This window comes from Stegostoma tigrinum, chromosome 15 (genome assembly GCF_030684315.1).
Source record: "Stegostoma tigrinum isolate sSteTig4 chromosome 15, sSteTig4.hap1, whole genome shotgun sequence".
NCBI lineage: Eukaryota > Metazoa > Chordata > Chondrichthyes > Orectolobiformes > Stegostomatidae > Stegostoma > Stegostoma tigrinum.
The window spans coordinates 22,785,298-22,809,952 of NC_081368.1; the positions used below are offsets into that span (position 1 = coordinate 22,785,298).

The window sequence follows — 24,655 nt, forward strand, 5'->3', positions numbered from 1 at the left end:
CTAACTCCAGTGATGGCAAAAGCAAGTGCAATTCTCAAAAGATGCTTTATATATTAGCAGCAGCTGAAGAAGATTGTACTGTAACAGCAGGAATGAAAAGGCTATTTATATACAGATGATGAGAATTAACTGTACTGTCTGTGGGACCAAATAAGTTACTATGATTGCCCGGAAGTACTTGTATTAATAAATAATCTAGGCATAATTTCAATTTTGTCATTTTTATTGAATATTAAATATTAAAATTTAAATGTTTTGATACCACTTGCAAAGGTAACAACACAACAGTGTGCGTACTTATTCATCCACTACAATTTCTATTAAAACACACTGCCAGTTTATTTTACACACGATGATCCCTATGGGATGAAATTGTATCAGTTCTACGGTATTTACGGTCGTGAATAAATACAGTTGAAACAACTTCTAAAATATATAGAAAGCAAGCAAGACTGTTACATCTTCAAAGCTGTTAGAATTCAACAGCAAATAATGGTTTTTGGGCTCTCCTTTTGCTAGTCAACTAGGGTACGTTTGATACAAAAAACATATTACTAAGCAAAGAATGCTTTACATCCAAAATTAAGGACAGTACGAATTAGAAAATATGCTATTTACCATTTTCAGTCTTAATACAAGCTGCAACATATTTATCGGTTAAGCAACAGCAACTATGTAAATCACATCTAACTTTATAAAAATGAACAATGAGTGATTTAATCTTTTTCCCAACCACAACCATAATAGTTTCAAAACTATTTCCTGGTCAAATTCAGCACGAAATACAGTGCTGATAGAATATAAACAAAAAAAAAACCAAATTTAAAGTGAAACATATGAGAAGTCTAATTTTTGTCGTGTACCTCGTCTCAAAAATTTGATTCTGTGCATTGGCCTTATACCACTATTGTGCTACCCATGGCTTCATCTTTTTATTTGTATTTAAATGATAAACCAGCAAACACTTCTGATTTATCCTGTGAAAACATCTGCTGGTAATTTTGCAAGAGATCTTGAACAGTACTGTATTTGTCATAAATAATTCCAAAAGATAAAATGAAGTATGTCAAGGACAGCAAAGGGAAATAATGGCCATAAATTGCCAAAGCCTCGGAGTTGAAAATTCCATCTGCTGCCCTCTGTTGCCAAATGGCATCATTATCACGCCTTTATCCCAAATACATTCAAACTACTTCTCCTGGCTTCTAAAACACATTGAAATCACACTGCAATAGATTAAAATTTTAAATCAAAAAGCCTCTACAAGTGCAGTATACCAATATTACATTATATTTTAATTTTGTGAGATCCAATTGCAGGATGAAAATGGGAAATATTTTAAAGCGTACTTATAAAAAGTTCAAGCCATTGTATACATTTGATTCCAATTTGAAGATAAGGTGCTGTGATATAAATCAACCAAAAAGATGTCATCCCACTGGATGAACAAGTGTAGTGTCTGCCACAACAGAACGTACATACACATGCATCTTTTAAACATCTGGACAGAAATTTGTTTTAGATCATTCTTAACATTATAATAACATTAAGTCTCAAAATGACAACAAAGCAAATCATTGTTCTGGTGCAACCTTAGAAAAGCAGTGGGGCAAAACGACTTGCAAGATTTCACAATGAGGAAAATTGGGAAGCTTGTCAATCGAAAAGAATTTTATCACAGAAAGCAAATAAATGTTGAGCAAAAGATTTTGTTTTTAAAAAATGAGCAGTTGAGTAGAAGTCTCACCTTTCGATTAGACCAACAGGCTAATTAAAAGAAAAAATTCTCTACACAATTAAAACAAAATCAAAAAACTTTAACCAATAGAAACATTTGCAGAACATTACAGTTACATTTTGCTGCAAGTTCCAATTAAGAGCATTTTAATATAGTCCTACAAGTCAGGGAGACTAGAAAACATTTATATTTCATAAATCAATCCATTATCAAAGAGACAAACTGTAAAGATTTAAAAATAAATGTTGAGGCCTAGAGTGCAGAATAGCTTTATTTTTGGTTTACATCAGGCTGACAGTATTGGTGAAAAATAAAATGTGGATTAGCACAAAATATGGTTAACACTGTAAATCTATGAATTAAATAGTCATATTAATACATAATATGAACAGAAACAATCAAACAGGCTTCCAAAAATTATATAATTTGTCCTCCAAGGATTCTTCAGTCTTTGATGAGAAGTATCCACCACAAACCACAGGAGTAAGCTAAGGTTCCAAGGAGGAATACAGTACTTTTAACAAAGTTAATTAAGTAACACAACTAGGAATTTACTGCAAGCTGGTAATTTTTGGGGGCCAAAACTAGAAAACAAAATACTAAATTCTACAAGCAGCAATTCCCAAGGGTAGAATTAATTATGCAAGATTCTGTTATATGGAAATGCTTCCATTCAAAAAGAGCAGATTGTCAGATATATAATGCAATGACCTTCCATACGATGAAAATCATAACATACAAAAGAACTTGATCAGTGGTACCCAAAATGGATGCCCTTGCAGTCTTAACAGTACCTTTAGGATACTCTATGAATTTCAGGACTTTCTTGATTGAAAACTAATTTTTCATTAAACTAGTTGCCAGGCAGTGCAACTCTGCAGATAATCCAAAAAGTGGCTTCAAGGATGGGCCTGGTTAAAGTAGAAGATTTGGTCAACTTCACCTAATCAATTTTCAATCCACATGGCCAATAATGTAGAACACATTAAATACCTACTTGTTTTAAATGCCTAAGCAGATGGACGTTGTCTAGGTTTACAGATTAAAGCTGGTTCTATGCATTCTTGTATTGTAACTTACTTCTGACTGGTTTGGTGATGACCAAACAGTAATTTTTTTTCCATACAATTAAACTGTACAAGTTCTTCAAAAGAAAATAATCCAAGAACAGCCTAGACATTAGCTCATATCATGTAAAGCTGACGAACCATCAGTTTCTAGAACAGATTATTTGAATTTATATTAAAGAAGCTAAGAAGTTGAATTTCGAAGAAAGCTGAAGAGTTGCATGCTGGTTTCCCAAACTGTCAGGGAGCAACGTCAGTTACCAATAAATGTGATATTAATCCCAAAGGATCATTTGGTTACATGGCTCAATACCTGAGGTGGCAGAACAAATCACTGGTGCAAATGAAACCACGATATAATTCTAGGGGAGAAAATACACAATTATGCGATCATTCACCCCTGGTGGAATAAAAATGCAGCTGCTCCAGGATTGACAGCCACAGTAACATTAGACCAAAGATGATAGGGTTAGCAATATTTGCTTTCACTGAGTTTACTCTGACTATAGAAGCCACAAAAATAGTTTTGTGACAAGGACATGACTAGTTCAAGGATCATGATGTATCTGGTGTGACATCTTTATATTGTCCCAAGTAACAGATTCTATCCATTTGGAACAGATCCTTGAAACAGTAGTTTCTGAGCACAAATACACAAGGACTAGATGAAAAACAGAAATTCCTAGTTCTGTACATGTGGGATTGGAACGTCCAATTCCAGGAAAGTAAAGAAATTCACAGGACATGGATTAAATCAAGTCAACATCTAGGGAACGTAAATAGCACTCTCATGACAGATCATCATTGGATATATATCTAAAATGGATGAAATTGACAACAAAGAGCTTCTTCGCATCCAACTCATGTCGAGCACATTGAAAAGAAAAATTCAGTCCACTGAATTAGGCTGACTGGCAACAAAATGGGCTTAAATTATGAAAAACTTTTTGAACGGTACTACAGAGGTTGAGAGGAAGAAACATTGTCTGTACATCAATGCATTGCACAGAGGCGCCGCCAAAGATGAACCTAATTGCTTTTATTAAGACCGAAGGTATAAATCAGCACATATACAAAACTGACCCTTGTAAATGGATAACATCAAATAAGTCCTCCTGTCAGCATTGAATGATATCATCTAAGTCTACCCTTTAAATGTCAGCAGTTCTGAAAATCATTCTCTTTTGGTTCAACAGATGGAGGAATTAAGCTACCAAAGATTGTGGAGAAGTGCTCATATGTTAGATTGAGACATATGTGTTATTAGCAAAATAAAAACACACTGAAGGAGCAACATAATTTGTTCCTTTATCAACTGGTCTTATTTCTGAAGCTCATGAAGTAATGTGGCAAAGATTACATTTGTTAAATTATATTTCATTGGTCGACGAGTCCTGGATTCTCAACTTCTCATCTCCTCAAAAAACTTTTTAAAATTTTCACATACATCAGAATTAAACAAAATAATTGGCAGAACAAAAAAAATGGAAAACTTGTTCTCTCCCGAGCAGTCACATATTTATTAAGGCTATATACAATGTTTAAAGATTCTGTGGAATCTCCTATGACAATATTACCTCTGATGATCTCAGCACAATTCTACGCACTTAAATAGCGTCCCAACGGCAATCTACAGTTATAAATTGGTCACTTGAAGCTTTCCTTCAGTTCAGCAATGTGCTTGCTACCATAGCAAAGGCACAACATTACATTTTTATAATCTCTTAAGCAGTGGCTACTTCTTTGAATTTTTTATTCCTTGTTTCAGTTGTGGGGGGCCAGGAGACTGTCCCTTCATCTGCATAGGTGCAGGTGGTGCCCGTTGCAAAGGAGGAGGTCGCATACCAGGTGGAGTTTGTGGATACATAGGCAATCCTCTTAAACCGATGTGTGGATAAGTCAGCAACGAACCAGGATTTCTTGAAGACATATATTGGTTTAAAAGTGGGTTCATTGGATATTGCTGTTGTACTGCCATATGGTTGAACTGTTGCTGCCTTCGGCTCATTAATATTTGTTGTACAGACCTTATCAGCTGCGAAAGAAAGGCAGAAGTGAGAACAAAATTTGTATGCAGGGTTCAAGCTGCAACATGTCAACCTAAATTCTTTCCGTAACAGCATTTCTCAGATCCTTACACTAAAGTGTTCTGATCTTACCATTGTAAGAGGAAGGTGTGGAGCAGAGGCTAGATATTGTCTCAAGGGAAGAATGGACTTAGTGCTAGCCACAGAATTTTATAAATGTCAGTAGAAGTTTACTTCCTAACCCTGTGACCTAGAATAACTAAAAGGATGTCATCAGAAGTTAAACTAGTGCAATATAACACCAAAATCTGACTAGACCGGCCTGTTCACTTGTTGACTTGTTCACACATTGCAGTACAAAAGTATGTGCTGTCCGATTAAACTGAAACTAATTAGAGATGGCTATAATCCCTAAATATTAACAGCAATTATAACAGGTCCAGATGGCCACAACTATATTAGTTACTACAGTAAAACATAGTTGCAGAAATCAAAGTAGCTTGTTTACCTCTTTGTCTGCAAAGAGCCACTTTAATGGTACTGAACTCCCAAATCACCACCTAAGGAATGTTTTGGGGAACAATTATATGAAATACTTTTCACCCACAAGGATGTACCTCATTTCAATCAGGCCTTTGAAAATAGAATTGCTTAGGCCTTGCTAAGTGGAACCCTTGAAGCAGCCCAGTTTATCCAGATGCTCAATACTCATTTGGGTACAAACTGTTCTAGAAGAAGAAACTATTCAAACAGTCATTCCTATTCCTGCGACAAGAGAAGGCTGATTTTGCATGTGGTATAGATATTAATTTCTGGATGACATTTGCTGAAATGGAAAAGTTCATGAGGGGGAAGCATCAATTTGTGCAATGCACAAGTAAACAAACTGTGTTCATGAATTAAACTGTACAGTTTTTAGTTGAGTGAATTACAGTTATTTAAAAGACTTCTTAGAGATTGGACTATTTTTGTTCCCAGTCTTAACACGGGTCTTGATAGGAAATTAATCCCTTGATACAGGTTGTACATTTTAATGACACCAACAGTAATTTGTGCGAATGTGGTCTACCAGAAATGCAATTAGTGAAGTGGCCTGTGAAGTTCCTGCAAATTGCAATTATATCTCAAATCTCTGCTGTATTTCAGCTACATGCAGCTTTAAATGATAGTAACCCACGTGTAACACAGGTTACCCAGAAATGGACATCAATTCGGATAACACATTTTCCACAAACAATTAGCAATTAAAATAGAAACATGAAAGTTGTATGCATCCATTCAATCAATATTCAATATAAAAATGTAAAGTCAATGATAAAGAATACAAATATATTCCACGGGATAAAATAAACTTATGTTTATCCAACTGTTTCCAATCTAAAGTGATTGTGTTCTGGAAATTGTTAACAGAAATTTAAATAAAAATTCAAACCAACTTTGGCTGAACATCAACTTTTATGGAAAGTGCAATGAAGTATGTTCAATTTTAATGAAGAAATTGGCAAAGGCAGATGTGCCCCACAAAACAAACTCTTCTTTCCCCAGTTAATTAACTGAATAAAGATAGCAAAATGTTTTGTTATACAGACTATTGACACCAGTGTTTATTGAAAAAAGGCGGCTGAAATGACTACAAAATTTCTGAAGAAGGGTCCAGACCCGAAACGTCAGCTTTCCTGCTCCTCTGATGCTGCTTGGCCTGCTGTGTCCATCCAACTCTACACCTTGTCATCTGAAATGACTGAGTCTTTTTTTTAAAAATCAACCTGTTCAGTGATGCTATTACATACCCCTGGAGGAGATGGGAATTGAGCCCATGCCTCCCAGGTCAAAGGTAGTGACACTACCACTTTGCCACAAGAGAAGTATAGACCTTACCATCTGCTGCTTTGAAAGGACATCATTGTACATGACTTCTCTGCGTTTTATTTCGAGTTCTTGGCTGGCTTGTTTGCTCAGTGACACTGCTTGAACTTGCTCCTCAGTCAAGTTAGGATTTTCTTTCCACTAAAGAAAAGAAACAACTGTTAAAGTGATTACCAAACCATAAAAAGAGAGAGTTAAAAACAACAAGCACAATAAAACACACCTGCAATTAAAAGCTGATCTCAACTTGGTTGGTTTCCTTGCAAGTGGTCAGAAATTCTGGCCGAAAACAAAGTAACTTGCCTGTTACACGTTTGCAAAGCACGGCAAGAGAGAACAAATTTATCTGAACTAGTTCACTTTTTCCTCAATTAAACTAGCAAATGCAGAAAATTAGTTTTAGCCCTTACTGTTTTCCCCAATATAATAGGCTTTAAGAAAATAAAAGTAGCCCAAAACTGATTACCTCAATCATTTCCTTGTAATTTCTTATCAAGTGGAGTGAGCATGGCCATTCAATCAATTCTACAGTTTGCAGATAACTCCATTAGGAAGCAAAATAGTGTAACAGGAACAAGGATTTAAACCAGACATAATGGAGTTAAGGTCACAATCAGATTAGCCATAATACTAATCGTAGATCAGGCTCAATGAGCAGAATTGCCTACCCCTATTGCTGATGCTCTTATGGAGAGTGATAATACTGTGGCATACAGAATTTTATGTGGAGCAACGTAAAAAGATCCAGTTTAGATCAGATATTTCCTTAATCGGAAAGAGACCAAGAGCTGCGGAGGTCCCAAAGGAGTTGGGTACCAATGTAGATAAATCAATAAGAGCAAACAAAGGGGTAAGAAGTAATCGTAATGAGTAATAGAACATTTGACTTTATCTCAGCAACACTGAAATTAACGAGAAAATAATTCTCTAGTTATACTGAGTGATCAAACTCTATTCAAAGTACAGTGTTGCAGGAAAGATAAACCTACTTTGAAAGTGATATAGTTTACCAGGATGACACCAAGCTTAAAGGGGTTAGCTTATGAGAGAAGGTGGCATAACGATTGATCATAAGTCCCTAAATTTAGAAGATTGCTTGCTAATAGAAAAATTTTAAATGTTAAAAAGTTTTAAATACAAAAGGATAGAGACAGATAAACCATTTCCCCGATAGGACTCATGAATAAAAAAGCACCATCTTTAAATCGTAATAAAGCTATTTAGAAGGAAGAATCGGGAAAATACTGGCTCTCAAAACATAATAGAAATCTTCAGACTTGACAGGTTGTATTTTCTAATTCTGTTCTTATGTCTGCTAACAAGGTTGCAACAGGGTTAATTTGTCACAATTATATGTAAAGACAATCCTTTGTATTTTATGCTATCCTCAAGGTGTTGAGATTAAAAACTATTCTCATCAACCACTAACTTCCAAACTAACACAAACAGAATTGGGTCTAGAGCACAGCTAATTAAAATAAACCAGCTCAATTTTGTTTTGTCGAACAATGAAAAGAATAAAGACAAGCTAACTTCACCTCCTTTTCATGGAAAATACTGGGTCAGCATTTTTGACCAAACCCATGCAGTCCCTTCAAATTCCACCGAAGACTTAGAAGCCTAGGCTGAAAGCGCGGCATGACGAGAGGCAGTCTAAGTGATGCGCATGACAGATGTTTCCTACAGTTGTTAAAGAATTAAACCAGGACAGATTTTTCTAAAGAATTCTTTCAAAGGAAAAGCTTAGTTTGTCTGTCAGGTGTGAAGAACATTCCATGAAAGAGGAGAAGCTAACTTTCATTCCAATTGAAAAAAGTTCTTAAATAGGTGCTCTGCACTTTCCTCAGTTTACATCAAAAGAAAACTAAAAAGATATTTTCCATTCGAGATTGAGTGTGTCTGTATTACAGTCCTTCAATATTCAGTGAGTATTAATAATCATTTTTTTAATCTTGACAGGAAGTCAGCCAAATATCTTTTATTTCAACAAAAACCACGCCTGAACGATCAGCCTGCTCTAAAACAGGCAGCCCGATAGCCAAGATTAACAGTATTAAAATGGAGAATTATTTGGTTCTTAATTAAACATTTTTATAACCTTTTGTGTTTCATGTTCCAAAGCACTTATAAAAAGCTCCAACATGCAGCAATTTTAGAGTGTTAGATCAATGCTATGTTATAGACCACAATATAAAGAATAAAGTCTTATAAAATAATGGCTTTGATGGTGAGAAAATTATGTAAGGCTACTAAAAGAGCAACTTGATAGCAGCAACAAAACACATTTATTTGAACAGTCTACTGCTGCTTAAAATAAATTACCACTTTTCTTTCAAGGAATGAATACTCAAATATCTTACCACTTGCGCAATTAGGTCTTCAAGAGCCTCTGCTCTCACTCCTGCTATATTGGTACTGGCTTCAACAACCTTTTCCCTGCCTTGATTGATAAGATCCTTTTTTATGAAAAAAGGAAAAATCTCAAGTGAAAAGGGATACAGTCGAAAATCACGAATATATATACACTATACTTACATTTTACTTGCAATAAATTAAACTTAACCATTGTATGTAAGAAAAAAATAGTGCAATCCTTGCAATAATGTCATGCTCTAAGCATGAACCAAACAGACAGATTAGAATCATTGAGGTGGACAGCATGGAAACAGACCCTTTGATTTAACGCATCCATGCAGACTAGATATCTTAATAATCTAGTTCCATTTGCCAGCATTTGGCCCATATCCTCCTTAATTATATACCCATCCAGATGCCTTTTAAATGTCAATGTACCAGCCTCCACCACTTCCTCTGGCAGCTCATTCCATACATGCACCACCTTCTGCGTGAAAAAAGTTGAGACTGAGGTCCCTTATAAAACTTTGCCCTCTCACCTTAAACCTATATACTCTGTAGTTTTGGACTCCCCCACCCTGGGGAAAAGACCTTGCTTACATGCCCTATCCATGCCCCTCATGATTTTATAAACCTCCATTTCACCCCTCAGCCTCCAGATGCTCAAAGAAAAATACCTCCAGCCTATTCAGCCTCTCACTATAGATCAAACCCTGCAACCCTGGCAACAACTTTGTAAATCTTTTCTGAACCCTTTGAACTTTCACAACATCCTTCCTAGGGCAAGGAGGACAGAATTGTATGCAGCATTCAAAAGTGGCCTAACCAATGTCCTATACACGTGCAACATGACCTCCCAACTCCTGTACTCTATGTGCTGGGCATTTAAAAAAAATATACTTTTCACTGATCAAAATCTACTGTTTATGGATCCTTGAACTCACTCCTAAACATAACTATGGGAGTGCCAATTACCCATCTCACCTTTAAAATTAAACTACCACTGCCGTCATTCATGAAATTACATTATATAATTACTACTGCAATGGAGCAAACCCCACAGAATGCAAATTGATAGCATTATGACTGATTTCAACATTGTTGAGTTTTTGGAGCAGGGATGGAAGGAAAAATCAAGTCACCCAGGAATTTCACAACAAATCACAACATCTGAGAGTAGAATCAAACATAACTGCAATGCCACACCTTTCTATACTGAATACTAAAGTTACCAAAGCAAAAAACAAAAAGAAATTTAAGAAACAGCATCACCTCTGGGTTAGTTGTATAAATGCAGTTAAGTTTATGCAACATTTCAACTGGAAACAGGTGCTCTTCCACTTAGAATTGACAGAGGTATAGCAATACAATATAATATCATATTAGAACATATTAATCTTAGAGGGCTTTAACCTCAAATAGCCAACCTAATTACCATTAAAGGTATTGGGATCACTAGTTAAGATGTAGATCAAATTACCCACCTCCAGCTGTTGATTACTCATTGTGGACAAAGTTGCTATGTTGAAAGGAAAATGTGCAGCCTGCAAGCCGAAATTGACAGCAGGGAAATTAATCCCAGTTGCGACATTAGTCCGCAAGGAGAGACCCTGGAAGGAGTTTTTTAAAAAAAAAGCCATCGTTTTCATTTTGAAATCCACCTCTAGCATGAAAAATTTAAAGCAAGTCAAGCTTATATTTGGTAACAAAAGAGTTTCCTCCATATTTTTCAATAAAGTTCTCACTAATCAAACAAAAGCCAAGTTCAAATCACTTCAAAATAGACACAAGAAAATTAAACTGTTTAAGCTGAAAAACTTTACATCTGCAATAACAATTACATATCGGCTTCATGATTAAATACTGTTTAGATTAATTGTGACAGGAAACTAAATGTTTCTAAGCATATTAATCCAATTTTTCTATCAATGTAAGGGTGATTTATTTCTGCTTTTAAATTTGCACAGAACTGTTATTTTAGGCTAGATATACTATTCTCTTCTGGAATTTAAATGTTACATGTTACCATTCAGTTCACGTTCCTTACTTTCTTTTCCGCTTCATACTCAGCCCATGCTGCTTTTCTGTCCTCCTCACTTAGCTCTTCCTCCTCCTTGTGGTCTAGGAGAGAGTCATGTTCGTGGTAGCCCACAATGAAATCTTTCTGGTTTTGAAGTATCTCTGCTAAAATGTGATCCTATTTTTAAAAAAAAATGCAACCATTAGAGCCAGGAAAGCAACGTCAGCAATAACTAGAATATTTTGCTTAAAAAAACTCAATCCAGCACTAATGGCCAATTTCAAGATGGTAGTCTATTGTTATAGTAACAAACAGCCCATTCATGTTTAAATTGCTGTCTCCAAAAGAAAATGGAGGAGCTGAGTTCAACAATTTTGTAATCCTAGCTGAAATCTATAAATAAAGTAAGTAGGTGGTAGGGTGCATTACACTTCTGAACGTATCTTCTAAGTACAGTCAGACAGCCAACTCTGGGGGGGGACTGTGTCATACTATTTTCTATAATTCCATATCTTCCAAACTTATAAAGTATTTCACATGAATTTCCTGAAAATCTAAGGCACTGAATTTGATTAAAATACATTTAAGTGTTAATACAATGACTTGGAACTAGAAAAACCAGTCAGCGAAGATTTAACAGTTATTTAAGACAATGGTTACATCCTCAGTCTGGAAAACATCTCACTTTATGTAAAAAATTCAAGCGGACACTCAGCCTCACTCAACACACTCACACAAGACAGAGTATCAACTTTGTTCACTAACCCTTTTGTGCGATTCTCTGACAAACACTAATTATAAAAGCCAAAGGGACACTATTTATGTGTTCTCTTCAGCAACCATTTCTGTTACTTAATTCAAAGGCTTCATTAGATTAGTACAGCACAATCTGCTTTTCACAAATCTGGGCTGACTCTCCTTAATTGACACAAGCCTTTCAGTAATTCTTCAAAGATGCATCAAGAATTTAAAGACATTAATATTAGATATATTGTATCTGAGATAATGGGAACTGCAGATGCTGGAGAATCCGAGATAACAAAGTATGGTACTGGATGAACACAGCAGGCCAGCAGCATCTCAGGAGCACAAAATATTATCATAGTCAGAACAACTATCAGTTTTACACTTCTAAAATATCATTTGACTATTATCCAGCTACAGCACACTTAATTATCACAAACTGATTCTTGTTTGAATGATGTACCTGTAAATCCAAATAAATTGGCATGTAACACAGATGCATTCTTACAGATTATTTGCAAGACCAGACTTAAGGCAAATTGTGGGAGAAAATCGATTTAACGGACATGCACTAGATGATGCCAAAAACAAAAGTCAAAATTTTTTCAGATTATTTGTCTTTAACTTTGCTACCTTGCAAATGGAAATCTATCTAGTTAGAAACCAGTACTTGCATAGACAATTTATGTTCAATTCCTGGAACTATTCTTTCTGTACACCTAAATAAAACCATTGTCCTCTGTACGTATCAGCCACAGGTCCCAAATTAGTTGTTCAAATTGGTGCAAATGAAAATTACACCGGCCAATAATTCTACCTTAAAGGTTTGTCAAACAGGTTGAATGTATGTTTCCCAAACTTTTACAGTAACTAATGAGTGAGAAGATCACAGAAGTCATACTGTGGAAACATGGATATGGAATCCAGCTTAAGTAGTGAATAAAATACTTCACATTTTCAAAAAGACCAACTTTTCACCCATTTGATGATTCAAATAGAATTTGCTAAAAAACAAAGCACTTGCTTGTGTGGCAAAGTGTTTATTTTCCTAACAACTGTCTAAAATACCTTTGAAAGCAATGCAAGATTATGGAATACAATGTCTCAGAATGCAATACATACATATTCAGGTAATACATTCATTGAAATCCTTTATTCCTTCACAGGGTAAGGGCATTGCTGGCTAGGCAACATTTATTGCCCATCTCTAATTGCCCATAGGGCAGTTAAGCGTCAACCACATTGCTGTGGGTCTGGAGTAACCAGGCCAGGTAAGGATGGCAGAACATTAGTGAACCAGATGGGTTTTCCCCAACAATCAACAATGGATTCATGCCCATCATTAGACTCTTAATTCCAGATATTTACTTAACTCAAATTGCACCACCTGTCAATTGGGTCCCTAGAACACTATCTGGGTCTCTGGGTTAACAGTCCAGCGATAATACTACTAGGCCATCACCATCCCTATGATGCAGATTACTTCCAACTGTGCTTGACAGCATTTCTTTGTCTAAGCTTTATTGCTCATTTAATGGACACAAGTGATGAAAAGGGAAAGCCCCTTCAAATATAAATACTATTCCTAACTTCCAGAACAAGGCGACACTAAAATGCAAATTTTTCAAAGCAGGAAAAGGGCTCACTACTTACAAATCCTTTCCCATAATGCAAATGAAAAAGGGGGAAAAGTAGTTCAGGTTACTGTAAAGATCACATCTTTTTATTTTATTCTTGTCAGTGGGCTGAACGATGAAAATGTCAACGAAGGACTTAAAAGAGGAACTGATCTTCCTCTAAGGAGGAAATTCAAAGACTTGGGGAAAAAAGGAACCCTGTCTATCAGCCCCAAAGACTGCTGCCATTGAATAACTTCCCCCAGTATCTGGGTACAAGTCAAAAGGAAGCAGATATAGTCATGTCAGCAAGCAATTATGTTATTTATCATATTAAAGTACTGATAGACAGCAAACATGATGTAAAAAGACAATTAATATTATTTACCTTAAGTGTTTATACAATTAAAATAATTAATTTCCTAAAACTGGGAGTAATCCAGCACTTGATAAAATAAATTAGCTTCACAGGGTCAGTGAGTGATTTAGCAGCAATTATGAAATTTGCACACCACTAAAAAAAACCCAAGTTTCACTGTATTTAGAAGCTTTCCAAGGATTTTTCAAAAAAAAAATCAGCTAGTGAAAGTTTCCACCACTTCATAAGATTTTCTGTGTTGATGCAAGACTGGGTGAGGGGAATTACGGTGGTGGTGGCAGTTCCCCAATAGCACCTGGGTAAACAGAGACTTCAGGATTATCATTATTCACAACATTTGTAAAAGTTGATAGCTTCATAGGAATAAGGTCAATGCTGACAATTTTGTCACTACCTCCATAGAATCTGGGTTAATATGTTAATAACACACATTCTTGAATTCTGTACACCAGCCAAGGACACAGGTTGCAAAATTGGAAATCCATACTTCATATACACAGCTTTTTGATTAAAAGTGGACAAAATTGGTCGTTACCAAAGCATAAATGAAGTGATAGTACATTTGCAGCCATTTTGTGTAATGGTCAAAATTTATGCATGGATCAAAATTTAACTTTTAATTTCCTTGGCTAACAGTGCTGGCAACAAGAAACTCAATACAAGTAATACAGTACTATGTAAATAAGTAACAAGGAGCGTGAAGGAATTTTTGATAGCTCTCCCTTATTTCAGTGAGTAGGTCAAGACTGCGCACTGTCACTTTGGAAAGTTTCACATTTTTTGCATTCGCTCACAGGACCTAGGCATGGCTGGCAGGACTGTCCGCATTTTAGCTGGTTCTGCTTTTATTACTAATCAAAGCAAGTGAAGAGTAATTCCATAGTTAAAAAAAAGTAGAAGAATATTTCAAAAGCTTTTTGAAATAAAGTTTTTGAATTGAGAACCAGGGCTAATCAAATGGCCTAATTGTAAACCTGACTCTCAAAACAGAGACACCGGCACAAATCAAATTATCTCTTGATGCCCAAGCAGTCTAGGGCTTTGCCATCAACTCCTCAAAAAACTGGATTTCATCCCTGAATGGAATCCATCTGCTCTGCTTCAGGATAATGTTTTTTTCAATTTAGTGTAAAGCAGAGACAAATGCTCTGAATCACACTTTTAACTTCCAGAACTGCTACTTTGATGGGTATTATAATAGAAGACCAAGTCAGAAATGTCAACTGATTGCACTGTAGCACATAGTTAATCCACTGCAAGAATGATCAATCACAGAATCATTATGGCACAGGTAGTGGCCATTCAGTAACAGTGTGTGTGCATTGATTCTATTGACTACCGTCAATCTTCTGTGTTTTCCCCATGTCCCTGAACATAATTTATATCCAAATAATCATCCAATACCTTCATGAATGCCACAAACGAGCCTCTACCACATTTCCAGGCAGTGCATTTGATACATTAACTACATGCTGTGAACAAGTTCTTTTTCTCATATGCTGCTTTGTTTGCACATCACTTTAGCAAAGCCCTATATTTTTGATTGAGGAAAATGTGTGTTTTAGATAGCAATTTCCAAAGAAAGATTAAGGAGTCAAATTATGTTGACCAACCAGTCAAACAGCCTCCTTCTGTGCTGTTAAATTTTCTATGTGCTCTGTACAAACATACACATTTAAAGTAATTTTGACAGTCTGGATTTAAAAATGGTGACAGTTGGGTGTTAGTTAAATTTTTTGGAAAGCTTTTTAAAACAAATAACAGTGTTGCTTTATTCTTCATAGAAGACTTATAAACCTAGCACAGTACTAACAAACAGTGTACACATCAAGGGCCATTAGCTTGGTTTTTAGTTTAGAATAATTAAACAGGATTGATTTTAGCTTAGGGAACCCAGAGATTGGAGGTTTTTGAGCAGCTTGAAGACCTGACTTTGGGGGAGACAACAATATGTTTCTCTCTTAGAAAGGAGCATAGAATAGTTCAGGGAAAAATTTCTGCAAAGGTAAATTATATTTATGAAACTTAGAAAGTCCAGGCTTTCAGCTTTGTAAGCATGCAGGAAAATGTCACAATTTACAATAAAGAATTGGGAAGGACTGGGTAAATCAAATATTTGAAACAGAAGGGTAATCTCTCAACATAATTTTCTGTAAAGTGATGGTGTTGGAAAACTCGGCGAAAGTTTTGTTGGGCTGGCAGTTAAAGATCTTTCTACATTTTGCTGGGTATTGCGATAGTGTGTTTTGTTTTGTATAGTTTTGCTCCTCATCAATAAATTACTGCTTTATTGTTAAAGAAAATCTGCAGCCTTGCATACAAAGGTGCTCTTTATGCTTATGAATGACCACATCAAAAATCCATCAAGCCAAACTAAATTCTGCAACTGGGCTTGTCCAGTAGCAACATCAGATGGGATAATATGCAGTTAAAACTAATTTTCATTTGAAAAAAATCTTGTAGTTTCCTCTTTAACAAGATACCTGGTCTTCAAGAGGCATTTCAAACTCTGACTTCATGCTAGCCAGAGCAAGCATCTGGGGTCTTGTCCATTCCTGTTCCTAGTTGACCATTCAGCCCCTCAAGCCTATTTCATCATTCAAAAGAGATCAAGTTTGATCTATGGCCTAAGTCCATATACCTGCCTTTAGCCAATATCCCTCAATATCTTTAATTAACGAAAATCATTTCAAATTCACAACTAATTCAGCATCCACCACTGTTTGTGGAAGAGAATTCCAAATATCCATTGCCCCTTCTTCAATATGTAGAAGTGTTTCTCAACGTCTCTTGTAAACAGTCTGACCTGAATTCTCAGGATATGGCCTTTCACTGTAGAATTCCCATCCAGTGGAAATAGCTTATCTTTATCAACGCTCTCTTTTCCTGTTAAAATCTAAAAAGCCCTGATTAGATCACCCTGTAACTTTTTCAATTTTAGAGAAAACAGGACTAATTTGTATAACCTCTCTTCATAGCTACCCCTTCCGAAGTTGTGTTGCCCAATCTGCTCACAGTATTCCAAGTGGGTTCTAAACAGGGTTTCGAATAATTGCAATACAACTTCCGTATCCTTGTGTTCTCGTCTTCTCGATATAAAGGCAAGCATTCATTATTTTCTGCATCTGTTTGTGACATTTTAAAGATCTATACATCTGAACCCAACAATTCTTTTTGGACAGTGCCTGTATTTAACTTCGTACCATTCAGAAAGTGTCTTGGGTCTACCCCTTTTTGTGCAAAATGGATAATCTCTCACTTTCTTACAATGATCTCCATCTGCCACATTTTTGCCCATTCACAGAGCATAAAATAACATTGATATTGATTGACCATCATTTACATGGTCTACAATACCACCTAACTTGTGTCATCAGCAACTCTCACTTCCAATAACTTAGTACTACTTCCCTTATCACTGTAATTTTTTTTGACTTTCTCCTACCCTTTCAATTCTTGATTTATTGCTACTTCTGAGATGTCACACCCATCCTTTCTAGTGAAGGCCAACAAAACGGGGGCGGCACAGTGGCTCAGTGGCTAGCACTGCTGCCTTACAATGCCAGGCACTCAGGTTCAATTTCACCCTCGGGCGACTGTCTGTGCGGAGTTTGCACATTCTCCCCATGTCTGCGTGGGTTTCCTCTGGGTGCTCCGGTTTCCTCCCACAGTCCAAAGATGTGCAGGCTAGGTGAACTGGCCATGCTAAATTGTCAGTAGTGTTCAGTGATGAGTAGGTTAGGCGGGTTATAGGGGAATGTGGCTGGGTGGGATGCTCCGAGGGTCAGTGTGGACTTGTTGGGCTGAAGGGTCTGCTTCCACACTGTAGGGATTCTATGAGTCATTGATCTATGAAGACATCTATTCAACTTGTTTGCCACGCCTTTATCCTCCATCATTAATTCCCAGACACACTTTTTTCAAAGGACCAACATATATGTTGTAAACCTGGCTTTTTTTAAATAACTGAAACTTTTCCTAGTTGACATTTTTGGCTAATTTTCTCTTGTACTAACTTTATGTTCTACTTTAAGTAATTCTTTACTGTTTATTATATTCCGGTCAATTTTAAGACCTGCCATCTATCTTTGCAATCATATTGATCTCTTTGATATCTGTAAGTTTGATAGTATCTTTGCCTTTTCAGTTAACCATATATGGCTGAGTCAATCCGTAGAATTTTTTTTGTCGGAATGCATCTATTCTGAGCTTTCTCGAATGTCCCTTAAAATTACTGCTGCTGTATCTCTACTGTCCTACCCCTTAACATGAATTGTCAGTTTAATTTCATTAGCTCCACATTCACACTTTTGTAATTACCTGTGTGTAAACTCAAAACAACAGTCTTGGGCCCACTTTTGTTTCCTTTAAACTGTATGCAAAATTGCAGTTTGCAAAAGTAAAAAGGACAATTCAAAGCATAGTACTGGAAGCAAAACAGATGAACTAGCAGTATAAATTGAGGAAAAATAAGTACGATCTAGGGGCCACTGCTGAAATGTGGCTGGAGGTTAACTTAGATTGGCGCCTGAATATTAAAGGGTATAGGCCTACTAGAAAGTATAGATAACTACGAAAAAGTGGAGGATTGAATTTAAATTAAAAATGATATTATCATAAGAGAAGGACAACCTAATCAGAAAACTAGGACAGAGAAGTAGTCCAGGTAGTGTTCAGAAACAATAAAGCAAGAGGTCACTTGTGGGCAGACTGTATAGACTGCCTAACTGTAACCACATGGCAGGGCAGGATATCAAGGAAGAAATAACAGGAGCTCGTCGAAAGGATACAGCAATTATCATTGGGGGTTCTAACCTGCACATAGATCATAGGACATAGAAGCAAAATTAAGCCATTCAGCTCCACCACTCGATCACGGTTGATGTTTCTCAACACCGTTCTCCTGCCTTCTTCCTATAACTTTATGAATCATGGTATGGTAAAAACCAAAAGAACTGCAGATGCAGTAAATCAGGAACAAAAACAAAATATCTGGAGAGGCTCAGCAGGTCTGGCAGCATCTGTGAAGGGAAAAACAGAGTTAATGTTTTGGGTCCGGGTTCTGAGGAAGGGTCACCAGACTTTAACTCTGTTTTTTCCTTCTCAGATGTTGCCAGACCTGCTGAATCCTAGTCTGGTTCTTGCTACTTACAGGGACTTTCATTATGAGGTCAGTAATTAATACAACTGCTCATTGGCCAAAACTAGGTCTAGTTCAGTCTGCTCACAAGCCACAACATGCCAGTCTACTTTTTCCAATCTGATTTTTCCCATCTGATTGAATAGATCAAGAGTTAAGGTGAGAATGCAGGGGAAAGGTCTTGAGAAACATCAACCATGATCGAATGCTGGAGCAGACTCGATGGGCTGAATGGCTTAATTTTACTCTTCTATGTCTTATAGTCTATATGCAGGTTAGAACCCCTAATGATAATTGCTGCATCTTTTCAACAAGCTCCTATTATTTCTTCCTTGATAGTCTGTCCTACCATGTGGTTATTGTTAGGCAGTCCATACATAACACGTCAAGTGACCTCTTTCTAAACACTACCTGGATTGCTTCTACATCGTAGTTCTCTGATTAGGTTGCCCTTCTTCAGTATGATCATATCATTTTTAATTTACAAAGTCAGTCAATCCTCCACCTTTTCACAGTTACCTATACTTTCCAGAAGTCATATACCGTTTAATCTAAGTCAACCTGCAGCTAAGCTTCAGCAATAGCCACTAGATCATTATTCTCAATTTATACTACTAGTTTATCTGTTTTGCTTCCAGTACCATGCTTTGCGTTGTCCTTTTATTATTTTTGCAATCCTGCAATCTTCTGATTCACTTTTAGAACAGCATTTTTGTTCCTTCCTCTCATTATCTGTTTACTATCTCCCACATTAATTTCTTCCTTTGTTGCATTTTCCCCACTCTGACTCACCACTGCGTTCCAAATTTGGCCCTTGCTTTCACTTTTTGTTAGAAGAAAAACCCACTCTAGTTACATGGTTTTCAAGAACACCAATGCTAGTATTTTTGGGGGTATACTGCCCCAATGGTACAGATCAGAAACTTTCCCTAGTACCGGTGCCAATGCCACTCCAACTCAGAACCAACTTCTCCCACATCGGACTACTCTTCCCATTCTGTTTCATTGCAAGCTGACTGTAGACATTCCTCCCAGTCTCCCTCACTGTGATTTAACAATGATACATTTGGATCCTATCCCACTGCAGGTTAGAACCCCTAATGATAGTGCAGATTCAATCATAATTCATGACAACCACGAGTACAATAAAGTTCCCAAATGCAAGACACCGACTTAAATTCTCAGCTTGTGGCACAACTCAAGGCAGTCTAAAGGACCTGTTTGCTAATTTGGTTTTTAAAAACATTTTATATTTCAAAAGTATTTTCTTATTCATTTCAATCATACTAGCTAAACCTCAGCTTATTTTCTTTTGCTGCTACTTTTTAAGAAATCAGACTTGTCAGGGACTTCAGAAATCAACTTAAGGATGGAAAGTAAGTTACTCCTTAGAAAAGGTAAAGAAGGGACTAAGTTTTGGGTGATGTGCATCAGCAATTAAATTTGAGACTGGACAATTTCTAATTTACATCCATCAATTGTTATCAGGAACCTAAAAGGAACTGACCAAATTCACAAAACACCAAACTATGGCAGGCAGATGATTGAGGAAGCACTGTGCAAACTAAAAAGAAAAGTTGGATGAAACAACACAGACTAACAGCTGGGGAGAAATTTAATACCAACAAGTATAAATCCCGCAAAGGGGGGGGGGGCACATAAGGATTCCATAAATATTTTAAAATAGTTAAGGATGAATCAGAAAAGCTATCTTGATTGATAGACTGAATTTTCAACATGACTTAAAAAGGTAAACAAAATGCTGTACTAGTCAAAACAGTCAGAACAAACCTTTCTCAAAACTAAGTTTGCAAACATACGTTCTTCATTAACTGCAAGCCTCATTTTTAAAGCGAACTAGAGACTTTGCAAGCTGTTTCCAGATCAACTCCAAGGTAAGCTTCCTACCCATTATTCTTTTCAACCTAGTAATGTCTGCGCTTTGACCCTCCTCACACCTACCTCAGTTCATCTCTCATTGGAACTCCCAACACACAAGAGTTTGAAGAAAATGAGACAAAATCCATTTTAAATGTCACTATGATCTTTCTCCTAGATTACCCACAGCAGCATGAAGTTTAACCTTTAATTCTTGAATAATCCAGAACACTCCTACAGGATTGGCAAGTATACTTTCAGCAGTCTAGACGTCACGCGATGGAATTACCTTGATCCCCCCCCCCACCCGTCTCTTTCTTTCTCTCCTCTGTTAAAGCCAAGTTTGAGATCTTACTTGTAGCAAGCTTTGAGCCCTACCCTTTCCTTGCTTTTGCCCTGCATTGATTTTTCCATTTGCCTCTGTAGCAACTTGGGATATTTTCCCTCCATTATAACAGTGGATATACTTTTTATAACACTTAAATTGGTGAAGAATTAATCTTGGGGATGACCAGAGATAATGAAAGGTGTGATATTAATGCAGTTTCTTCCTGCTCTCTGCACAAGATAATGATAGTACTGTTGTCATCATTTATTCTAGCAACTGAGACACAGATATGGAAGCCACAGACATGGACAGTCACAGAAAGTCATGAGTTCGATGTCTGGCATCTAAGGATTGAGGTACATGAAAAAGTCTAAAGAAACTTTGTTTTCCCAGCCAGAAGAATTCACGTTGTAGCTTCTTGTTTTGTAGGGCTCCAGAGAAACAGTAATTTTGGAAGATTACTTCCAATGAAGCTTTTAGAAGGTGGCAGAGACACAGGCTAAATAGACAAACTTTGAAAGTGTCTTTCATGGACTCTCAATAGAGCAGTGGAAGCAAAAGGTTAAAATCAGTTGAGGAACAGCTTGTGATGTAATAAAACTGTTGTTGTTTCCATCTGTTTCGAAACCAAGACCATTATCCCTGGAGGTTCATTAATGTTTTTCGCCTACAGCCGGGTCTTCTCCCCAAAAACACCCTATTTGAATCCATCAGTTTTGCTTCAACCTGATTTAGTAGCAAAGCATCCCCACCGAGTGATAAATCACATTCTGCAATCTTGGTGGATTTTCTTTACTCATTCAACAGAATTTAATAACACCACCACTTTTTCCACTACATTGTTACTTTTAGGATCTCATCTTGATCTGTTCATCCACCAACTTGTCAACACTCAGCAATGTGAACTACAATCACAGGATAAGGTTTGCAATACTAGAGCATTATTACCCATCTCTACCTCACAACCATTTCCTCAAATGCCTCAATGCTGTCAAACTGGGCCATTATCAACCTGAACAACCCCTAATCCATTGCTACTGATTTCTTCTCTCTTCAGGCAAATGTCAAACAACAAAAAGATTGTTTGTAATTGTGGTATCCTGTTCAACTGAGTTCAATCTACAGGATGCGGCCCATGATACAACAATCAGTAAAACTGGCTTCAGTACCAATTAATTCAGTTGCTTAGGATCCTTACTTTTGCAAACAAAAATTTGGGATTCAACAGTAGCTAGTTTTGGACCAAAGGCATTGATTTTTGAAAGCAGTAAGAGGCTACAAATGTACAACAATGGTTCAAAGAAACTGAAAATAATAAAGATTGACTGGTTGAATACTCAAAAAGCTGCAGATTTCTTTTCCCTTTGAGGAAGGGGAATAGAATAGAGATATTTTCTTTAAAAGTAAAATTTGAAACATGCCACATGAATGATTTAGATTGCCAGGTAGATGTTATCAAGATCATTAATTGAGATTTTCTTCCTTCTGCCACCGTTCAGTTTTGTACATATCTGTCAATCGTGAAAACTTTTAGTTCGAAATATTATCTTTAAGCAATTTGCCACATTTGCAGATTTTTTGACCATGACTGGATTTTACCTCATTTACCAATTTCCCCTATCTGTAAAAACAAATCTACACATTTTGGTGTGAATGATTTTTTTAAAAATGAGTCTTGTCTGCATATTACATTTTACCTAAATCCACCACATCTTAATAAAAGTAAGCCTGACAATTTGAGGGAATTCTTCAAAACCTGTCAATTTCAAAACCAGATATATAGGCCTAGGACTTCCACTCACTATTAAAGAAGCAACATCTGATGGTGACTGTGACTTAATCTGCCCAGTTACCATTTACATAGAACATAACAGCACAGTACAGGCCCTTTGGCCCTCGATGTTGTGCTGACCTGTCATACCGATCTCAAGCCCATCTAATCTACACTATTCCATGTACGTCCATAGGCTTATCCAATGACGACTTAAATGTACCTAAAGTTGGCGAATCTACTACCGTTGCAGGCAAAGCGTTCCATTCCCTTACTACTCTGAGTAAAGAAACTACCTCTGACGTCTGTCCTATATCTTTCACCCCTCAATTTAAAGCTATGCCCCCTCGTGCTCGCCGTCACCATCCTAGGAAAAAGGCTCTCCCTATCCACCCTATCTAACCCTCTGATTATTTTATGTTTCAATTAAGTCACCTCTCAACCTTCTTCTCTCTAATGAAAACAGCCTCAAGTCCCTCAGCCTTTCCTCGTAAGACCTTCCCTCCATGCCAGGCAACATCCTAGTAAATCTCCTCTGCACCCTTTCCAAAGCTTCCACATCTGCAGCCTTTACACCTTCTGATGCTTGTTCCAGTAGGGATGCAATTGCGTCCATAACTTTGGAGGAGGCGATGGCCTAGTGGTATTATTGCTGGACTGTTAATCCGGAGACCCAGATAATGTGTTGGGGACCCGGGTTGGAATCCTGCCACGGCAGATGGTGGAATTTGAATTCAATAAACAGATTCTTAATTCCAGGTAATGATGACCGTGAAGCCATGGTTAATGATGGCACTTTGGCTTAGTGGTTAGTGCTGATGCCTCACAGCGCCAGGATCCTGGGTTCGATTGCACCCTCGGGCGACTGTCCATGTGGAGTTTGCACATTTCCCCCCCGCCCCCACTCCGTGTCTGAGAGAGTTTCCTCCAGGTGCTCCGGTTTCCTTCCACAGTCCAAAGATATGCAGGCTAGCAGGACTGGCTATGCTAAATTGCCCATGAGTGGGTTACAGGGGGGATGGGTCTGGGTGGGATGCTATGAGGGTTGGTGTGAAGTTGTTGGGCTGAAGGACCTGTTTCCACACTGTAGGGATTCTATGAACCCTATGATTGCCAGGGAAAACCCATCTAGTTCACTAATGTTCTTTAGGGAAGGAAACTTCCATCCTTACCTGGCCTGTGCCATGTGACTCCAGGTCCACAGCAATGTGGTTACTTCTTAACTGGACAATTAGGAATGGGCAATAAATGCTGTCTAGCCAGTGGCACCCCTCATCCCGTGAACGAACAAAGAAATAAAAAGTATAATTCCAGTGCAGCCAAATCACTCTTCTCATCATGATCTGAAGACATATCTCTCAAGATCCGTCTGGGAGGTTGGACACATTGTCTGGTGGGTAGAATGCTTTGATACTAGTTGATTCACTCAAGTTGCATTGATTTTACAACTGTTATGAAGGGGTCCAAATAAATTCTTATAAGTAAAGCACAAACAATTTTTTTGTTTGGGCTCTTGCCAAGTGATCACATTGCTGTCAGACTTACTGAGCAATCCACTTAGGGTAAAACTAGCAACAAACTTCCCACCTATGTGTCATGATCTTGTGCATGTTGGGACTCCCTCAGAATCCTGATGTGAATCAGCACTTTAAGTTGAGTTGGATGCCTCTCTCCGTATGGGAAGATTTGAGATTTAGATTTAAATGCTGTGGTTAAAAAGAAAATA

At 37.2% G+C, this 24,655-nt stretch overlaps 1 protein-coding gene across 2 annotated transcripts in view; it reads right to left on the bottom strand.

Moving 5' to 3' along the window:
* Positions 1-221: 221 nt before the first annotated feature.
* atrx (ATRX chromatin remodeler) overlaps positions 222-24,655 on the bottom strand; it is a 233,303-nt gene continuing 208,869 nt past the window's right edge. For both annotated transcript variants that reach the window (XM_048545006.2, XM_048545004.2), the window contains 5 exons: positions 11,101-11,250; positions 10,538-10,663; positions 9,059-9,154; positions 6,711-6,839; positions 222-4,840 (listed from right to left, as the gene is read on the bottom strand). In XM_048545006.2, the coding sequence (XP_048400963.2) occupies positions 4,541-4,840; positions 6,711-6,839; positions 9,059-9,154; positions 10,538-10,663; positions 11,101-11,250 (801 nt within the window). In that variant the 3' untranslated portion in view covers positions 222-4,540. The remainder of the gene's footprint in view (positions 4,841-6,710; positions 6,840-9,058; positions 9,155-10,537; positions 10,664-11,100; positions 11,251-24,655) is intronic.